Raw genomic sequence first — 8,352 nt, forward strand, 5'->3', positions numbered from 1 at the left:
TCACTCTGAGTAGAAATTAGAAGTTTTATCAAAATTCTGCATCCATGGAGTCGTTTCTTGTTTTTCTGGCAAAAACAAAACAAAACAACCCCCTCCCCTCCCCGCCAAACCAAAACATAAACTCCCAGAAGTCCTGCAAAATGGAGATAATATTTCTTGGGGTAACTGGTCAAGGCATCTGGAATCAAGCACCGAAGGCAAGCGGGCAGTGACTCAGGAACCCTGCAAAGCATTTTTACTTTCCAAAGGTATAGGGACCATCCAGCACCCCATAGCTCCAACCCTGTCCTGAACGGGGGAGGTGCAGCTCAAATTTCAACTCACAGGTTTCTGGGTGGCTCTCTGTGGTCCTTCATGTGGGGAACGGCTGCTCACCTTCATAGCCGCCAAACCTTTGAGAGAAACTGGAGCTGAGGTCGAGGGGTTGGGAACGCCACTATTCTCTGAGGAAGTCCTAGCCAGGTGTAGAGATGGCTAGAACCCGGGCAGCTGAAGAATGTAACTAGGAAACCCCAACTAGAGGCGACCAGGAAGGTCAGAAACCTGCTGTCAGAGTAGCAATTGCTTGTGAGGCTCACCTGGTCCTAGGGTGAGCAACCAGTCCGCCCCTTTGCCTCAGCCCCAGGGATGGGATCCAAGAAAGGGAAGGACCCTAGATTGCATTTTAGTTCTTACTCCTATTCTATCCTCTCTAGGCAAAAGGCCCTTCCACCCCCCCCGCCCCCCCCCCCCCCCCGCTCTCAAGCCCCAAACTCAAAAGCAGAGACAGAAGGTGTCCCCACCCGGAGCCCCCGGTTCTCTGCCTGTGTCCCCTACCTGTGGAGCGGCCGGCTCTGCCTGGATTCAGCTGAGCTGGCTCGAGCCGCTGCGGCTCCCGCGGGACTGGCTGGGAAGGGGACAGCGCGTGGCTCCTCCCGCCCGCGGCCACCGCCGCTGCACAGAAGGCGGCGGAAAGCGTCGCGGAAGTCCGGGCTGCGGCAGTAGATGAGCGGGTTGAAGGCGGAGTTGGCATAGCCCAGCCAGTTGAGGGCGATGAAAACCCCGCTGGGAACTAGCGAGGGCCCCGCGAGGGCGCGCAGCACGTTAGCCAGAAAGAAGGGTAGCCAGCACAGAGTGAAGATGCCCATGATGAGACCTAAGGTGCGCAGGGCGCGGTGCTCCCGGAGCGGCAGGAGGCGCGCGGGCCGCCGGCCGCAGGAGGGCACTCCATCGGGAGCCGCGCTTGTCCCGCCGGTGCCAGGGGACGGAGAGCGCGACGGAGCCTGCGGAGACTCCTCGGGCGGGAAGCGGCCCAGCTCCCGGCGCAGCAAACGCCGTTGGCGCTTAGCCACGACGAACACGCGCGCGTAGACGAAGAGCATCACTAGGAGCGGAAGGTAGAAGGAGACGGAGGAGGAGAGCAGCGCGTAGGGCATGTTGGAGGCGAAGGAACAGCAGCGCGGGTTGGAGTGACACTCCTGCGCCTCGGCGTCCGCCCCCACGCGCCACCACTGGCTCATGATGGGCGCAAAGGACACCGTGGCGGACACGATCCACACCAGGACCACCGCCGCCCGGGCTCGGCGCTTGGTAACCAGCGTGCCATAACGCAGAGGGTTGGTGACGGCCAGGTAGCGGTCCACAGCCAGGGCGCACAGGGTCTCGATGCTGGCGGTTACACAGAGCACGTCCACCGACGTCCACAGCTCGCATCCAGTTGCGCCCAAGGGCCAATGGCCAGTCAGCGCCAAAGTGGCCCCCGGTGGCATTACGAGGAGTCCCACGACCAAGTCAGCTGTGGCCAGCGAAGTCACGAACACGTTGGTTATGGTCTGGAGTCTCGGCGTGCGGGCTACGGCTACGATTACCAGCAGGTTGCCTCCCACCGTGGCCAGCGCCAACAACGTCCCAGCCAATGCCGCTGCCCATGGCACCCCTGGCAACCCACTCGTGTTGGCTGCACTGGGGTCCAGTGTGGGGGCGTCTGACCACCAAGCCAGAGAGCCGTTCTTGTTTGGCCACGGAGCCATTTTGTGTCTTGCCCAGGGTGGGAAAGTTTCCCCTGACCCCCTGGCTCAGGGAAGGGGACCGTCGGCCTTGGGAACGACTCCTCCAGCCTGGGCCATCTTCCCTAGTTGCTGGGGTAAGTCTGTCAGCTTCCCTCCATCTCACCCCCCAACACCCTAGATCCCAGGAGGAGTGGCTGCTTTTTAAAGGCACAGCAGTGTCCAATAGTCAGGAGCGGAGAGGCCTCTGGTGGGAATTGGAGGGTAGAGAGGGACGTCCTGCCGTGGCACTCCCTCAGCACCGGTTTCCTGGAGCTCGGCAGCTCTTTCCTGGCAGGGCCTGCAGCAACCCTGCAAAGGAAGGGGGAACCTCCCACCCTACCCTTTGCCCAACAAAGAAGGGGACCCTCTCCCAAGACAACAAAAACCATCCAAGGTAGCCCCTCTTCTGCTTGGACGCCCGTAAGGGTAAGGTATCCTATTTGAGATAGGATCTCCATATATTGCTCAGAATGGTCCGGACCTCCAGATCCTTCTGCCTCAGCCTCCCCAGTACGAGGATTACAATCCTGTGCGCCACCACTCCCAACTCTAAGGTCTGGTCTGTGAAGCAATGTCCTTTCCCCTCCCAGCTGATGAGACCTGTCCCTGTCTCTTTCTTCAGTTTTGCTCACCCTCTGTTCCCACCCACTTTTTTTTTAGTTCTTTTTTTCTTCTCCTCAGTTCCTGGAACATCACCTTGTTTCAGGAGTCACTCTCCTTTGACTTGGCATCACGGAGCGTGGGATATTGAGGGCTTCCAGTTTCCATCTCCCTCCCACACTGCCCCTTCCACACACATTTCTCCTAGAAAACTTCCAGATAAGCCCCTTCAAATTCTGAAGTAATAAAGACACACCAAAATTGAAGAACGAGGGCTGAGGGTGTGGCTCAGGGGTAGAGCGCAGCCTTAGCCTGCCTGGGGCTCAGCATTGAAAGGAAGAGAGGGGAGGGGAGAGGGAGGGGGGAGAGAGAGACAGAAAGACAGACAGAATGGGTTTGAGCTATAATTTGTCTAGTGTTCTCAACCTGTGGGTCACGACCCCCGTATCAGATCTGGTACACATCGGATATCCCACATATGAGATATTTACATTATGATTCATAACAGTAGCAAAATTATAGTTATGAAGTAGTAACAGTAATTTTATGGTTGGGGGTCTCCACAACTTGAGGAACTGTGTTACAGGGTCACAACATGAGGAAGGCTGAGAACCACTGAGCACCACCCTCAGTTCTCAAAAGAAAAAAAAAAAAGTCACCTTTCCCATGGTGAAGTGTTTTCATCAACTTCTTGGAGATTTATTCCTAAGGAACTGTAATTGAGGAATTGAGGAAATCCTTTGTGTGCACATGAATGTGTGGGTGCACCACATCGTCTTCCTCTACTATTTTCCACTTTATTACCTTGAGGCAGGGTCTCTCATTCAGCCAGGAAGCTCTTGTTTTGGCTAGGATGGCCGATCCTGAGCGTTTGAGATTCACCTGTCTCTGCTTCCCAAGGCTGGGGTTATGGGCGTGTGCAGCCATGCTCAACTCTTTCCTTGGGTGCTGGGGATTTGAACTCAGGTCCTCGGGCTTGCAGAACAAACCCTCTTACCTACTGAGCCATCTCCCTAGGTCCTTACATGGCTTTGCTGGAGTGTGCAGAAGGGTAAGCTTGGTATTTAATGTCTCTAAAGCCTCTAAAGTCTCTTATACTGTACTTTCTCCAACTGAAGACCAGCGCCTCCCCGTTCCCTCCCCTCATCCAGACTTACAGGGCCTAACTCTGCCTTCCAGGCTCCCAGTCTTTTTTTTTTTTTTTTTTTTTTTTTGGTTTTTTGAGACAAGGTTTCTCTGTGTAGCTTTGCGCCTTTCCTGGGACTCACTTGGTAGTCCAGGCTGGCCTCGAACTCACAGAGATCCACCTGGCTCTGCCTCCTGAGTGCTGGGATTAAAGGCGTGCGCCACCACCGCCCGGCTGAGGCTCCCAGTCTTTAAAACGGTCCCTTCCAGACTGGGGATGAAAGGCTTAGAAATAAGATGGCTTCCTCCGTGAAGGGCTTGCCTTGCCAACAGAAGGACCTGAGTTTGATGATTCCCAGGACCCATGAGTAGAGCAGCCTGGAGTGATGTCCTGCACAAGTAATCCCAGAGCTGGCCTATCAAGACTGGAAACAATAGGACAAAAGAGAAAAAAAAAAAAAAAGTACAGTGGAAAATGCCTCCAGGGGGACCCCCTGGCGTGTTCTTTTGAGCAGCTCTATATTTCAAAAGCACACTGTATAGTTAGTCACTGGTCTCGGCAATCCCTCTGGGAGGCTGAACCAGGGGCTGGGAGTCAGAAAGGTTGGAAAGGGGACGAGAGAACCTAAAATTATCCCCGAGGAAAAAGGAGCAGCTGGGCTCCCAGGCACGCAGCAGCTCACTCACCCATGAGCAGGACTGTCAGGGGCTCTCAAGCAAATGCTTTCCCTGTCCCATGGAGTAGCCCATGCAGCCTTCTTCCTAGCTCCCCTCTGCTGCCCCTGCCCCTGCCCCTGCCCCTGGCATGCATTTGGCTGTGGCTTCTTGCTGATCTTCAGGGTGATTGCACCCAAGTCGTGTTTTGCAACACCTCAGAACGCTGCCAGTTATCACAAAGGGGTGTCATAAGATTCTCCACAAGCAATCTCTCAAACAAATACACGCCATTTGGCAATTTCTTTCTTTCTTTTTTTCTTTCAGGACATCAGAGTAGGTTGGGGAATGAGAGTTGTCCCAAGACATACTCAAAGGCTGTCATTGCTTTAGTGAATGACCTTGCTATCTGAAGAAAGGGTGCAAAATATTTACATTTTTGAAAAAGACCTAGAGTCCCCAAACCTTAAAAGCATACCTGTGTGTAGTCCTGAAATCAAACATTATGAGAATAAATGTGTCAGACTCCTCTTCTCAAAGGCCTGTGAGCCGGCAGAGACATGTCCAAGTACTCCACCTCCTTCCTCTTCTTCAGATATTCTTCTCCTCCCATGCCTCAGGATGAGGCTCCCATTATTTTGCCATTATTCTTTTTTTAAAATTTTATTTAAGATTATTCAACCATCAAAATACAGAAAATGTATATAACAGAAAGTTGCTCTCATCCCACTGTTGGACTACTACTGGATCTCATTGATTCTTCTAGTAACATTTCATATACAAACAACTCAATATAAAAACATTCTCTTTTAGCCATTTTTCCCCACACAAATATACCTCATCCTGTATTTTTAAATTTTAAGATAACTATATGGAAATAACTTATGATCCTTCTAGATCAACACACAAAAGATGTCCATTTTTTAGTGTGAATGGATATAATACACAAAACTAGCTATCTACTAATGGATACCTGATTTATATCCTGTCTTTATTAATAAGTGATATTACAGTGTATAATTAGTACCCTGGTCCTTTCATATCTGTGTAAATCTATTTGTAGACTTTTCTATGAACAGAACTGTTATATATAAGTAAGGCATACACATTTGTAGTTTTGGAAGTGATTGCCACATTTCTCTCCCCAGACAATATGTCTGTTTCCACCCTCACTATCACTTTTGGTGGCCAGCTGGGGGTTGCAAGCCAGTGGCCTGCTGCTCTGGAAGCCATCCTAATGGATGGGCCTTGGGGAATTAGCATTGCCTGTTCTGTAGAGGTCATCCAACTCTGGATAGACAGATATACTGCCCAGAGAGAGCGCATTGCTCAGGCCCTCAGTCCCCCATGACCTTTGTTTTATGCCCTTGGAAGCAATCAGTGAGTGTGGGCCCCTAAGATGTTGGGGGTGGACCCCCAGGTCTCTATGTGTTAGAAGCTCCAAGGATGTGGGTTCTATCTGGAAGAATAGCAATCTGTGGTGAGTGGAGCTAGCAGAGGCAGCAGCCAGTTGATGGACAGAAATTCCAAGAGCAGGAGGTTTGCCCCTTCTGGCGAGCAGGAGCTATGGTCCCATGACCATCAAGACTGGGTGCTTGTACATGTGTTTACATGACACAGCAGGAAGAAACCAGGGAGGGCTTGTGTGACTGTGGCCCTGTACCTTGTCTGAAACCACATGTGTTAGAGGTAGGTGTCTATAGTACATATATGTATGTTTTCTATTTTTGATGCTGGCGGTTAAACCCAAGGCCTCATTCCCATTAAGCACATCCTCTAACTCTAAGATATACTTCTAGCCACAAAGAAGTGTCTACATTCTACCAGTCATAATCTACCCATTTTGCTTTAAGGTTCTTGGAAGCAGATGGGGGTGGTGGATTGTAATTCTTGCACTTGGGAGGCTAATGCAAGAAAATCCTAAGTTGTAGGCTAGCCTGGGTTACGTAGTGATACTCTGTCTCAACACAAAAGTAGATAAAGAAGTTCTTGGATGCAGGCAAGACTGAGTGGCCACCTCCTCCTCCCTTTAATTATCACTCTCCTCTCTATCCTGCAGTGAGACAGAGTTTCTCTGTGTAGCTTTGGTATCTGTCCTGGAACTCACTCTGTAGACCAGGCTGGCCTCGAACTCACAGAGATCCGCCTGGCTCTGCCTCCTGAGTGCTGGGAGTAAAGGTGTGCGCCACCGCCGCCCGGCTGTGACTACTTATTTTTAGGGATTTGATGAACGTACACCAATCTGAACGGTGGTTTCTGTATCTATTGTTTCTCCTTCTGTAACAGTCTAAGGGCTCAGGACAGAAGTGGCGTGGCTTACGAAAAACAGCTAAGGGCTAGGGATATAACATTCACCGAGGCCTGGGTTCCATCTAGCATTGCATAAACCAGAAATGGCAGCACACACCTGCAATCCCAGAGGCCAGGAGGTCAGACGCTTAGGGTGTTCTCGGCAACATACCATGTTTTGCCAGCCTCGGATACTTGAGGCTTAGTATTTAAAAACAGTTCTCTAAGTAGTTTTCCTTTCCCCTCCTTTTTAACAGTGCTGGGGACTCACACATGCTAAGCAAGCCCTACCACTGGGCTATATCCCCAGTCTTCATTTTACTTTTTAGTTTTACACAGGGTCTCATGAAGTAGCCGAGGTTGGCCTTGCAGTCACTTTGCAGCCTAGGCAGGCCCTGAAATGTCAATCTTCCTGACAAGGTCTCATCAGTCACCGAGATTACAGGTTATCACACTTGGCTCTAAAACAGGTATTAAAGATCGGATTCAGGGCTGGAGAGATGGCTCAGTGGTTAAGAGCACCGATTGCTCTTCCAAAGGTCTTGAGTTCAATTCCCAGCAACCACATGGAGGCTCACAACCATCTGTAATGAGATCTGGCACCCTCTTCTGGCCTGCAGGGACACATGCAGACAGAATACTATATACATAGTAAATAAATAAATTAAAAAAAAAATGAGATTCAACATCAACACCTTACAGAGTTAAATGCAGAGGCCCAAAGAAGAAACCCAGGCACACTCACAATCCAATGCAGAGGCCACCTCCTAACAGGTCCACACACACAGGGGGAGCAGGCTCTTTTGCTGGAGTAACTGGTCTTCATTCCCAGTCAGACTGTGTCAGTCATACCTTCTGCTCTGTCCTGTATGGGCCCAGTGGATTACCATCTTCCTGGAGTCAGGGAGGTGAACCAACGGTGTGAAGAATCCCTAAGGGAAGACGTTTTGTGTCCTTTATCACATGGTAAAGCCAACTCTACACACATCTGCATGAAGGAGAGGGCAGAGAAAAGGACTCTATTCTTAGGAAACAAAAGATACATGTTCAAGAGATGGCCTGGGACCAGGACTTTCTACTATAAGGGAAATGGGTGGATGGAGTTTTCTACCAGTGCTTTATGTTTTATTTTTAATTTACTTTAACTTTGCATGCTGGGGATGGACCCCAGAGACTGGAGCATGCTATGTAGGAGGCCCATTGCCAAGCTACATCTCAACCCTAGTTCTTCTTTTTTAGGTCCTGTTCATCAATGGAAGAAGGGACCAAGAGTTGGCCCTTGTAGGGATGGAGAGATGGCTCAGTGGTTAAAAGCACTTGCTCCTCTTCCAAAGGACTTGAGTTCAGTTCCCAGCACCCACACCAGTTAGTTCACAGCTGCAAGCAATTTCAGCTCCAGAGGACCCAATACCCTCATCTGGCCTCCATGCGCAGACACACGTAAATATACACATAAATAATAAAATAAAAAATGAACTGGTCCTTCAATTCCTGAGTGGGAAGACAAATCCTTGCTTTTATCTCTGAAGAATCACCAAATCCAGTGACTATCAGAGAAGTTTCCCCCAAGACCTGGAAATGGTCGACAGCCTAGACAGTTCTCCTTAGGTCTCTGTCCAAGAAGGAAGGAGGGAACCAAAAGAGCGTGGGAGAAGAG

The 8,352-nt window shown here is 50.5% G+C and overlaps 1 protein-coding gene across 1 annotated transcript; it reads right to left on the bottom strand.

The window, feature by feature from the left end:
* Positions 1-102: 102 nt before the first annotated feature.
* Positions 103-2,148, bottom strand: Adrb3 (adrenoceptor beta 3). The gene is made up of 2 exons (XM_059244739.1): positions 817-2,148; positions 103-392 (listed from the first exon to the last, which is right to left on the bottom strand). The coding sequence occupies exons 1-2, from the start codon at positions 2,007-2,009 to the stop codon at positions 353-355; spliced, it is 1,233 nt and encodes a 410-aa protein (XP_059100722.1). The 5' UTR covers positions 2,010-2,148; the 3' UTR covers positions 103-352.
* Positions 2,149-8,352: the final 6,204 nt, after the last annotated feature.

This window comes from Peromyscus eremicus, chromosome 17 (assembly GCF_949786415.1).
Source record: "Peromyscus eremicus chromosome 17, PerEre_H2_v1, whole genome shotgun sequence".
In the NCBI taxonomy this organism is placed as follows: domain Eukaryota; kingdom Metazoa; phylum Chordata; class Mammalia; order Rodentia; family Cricetidae; genus Peromyscus; species Peromyscus eremicus.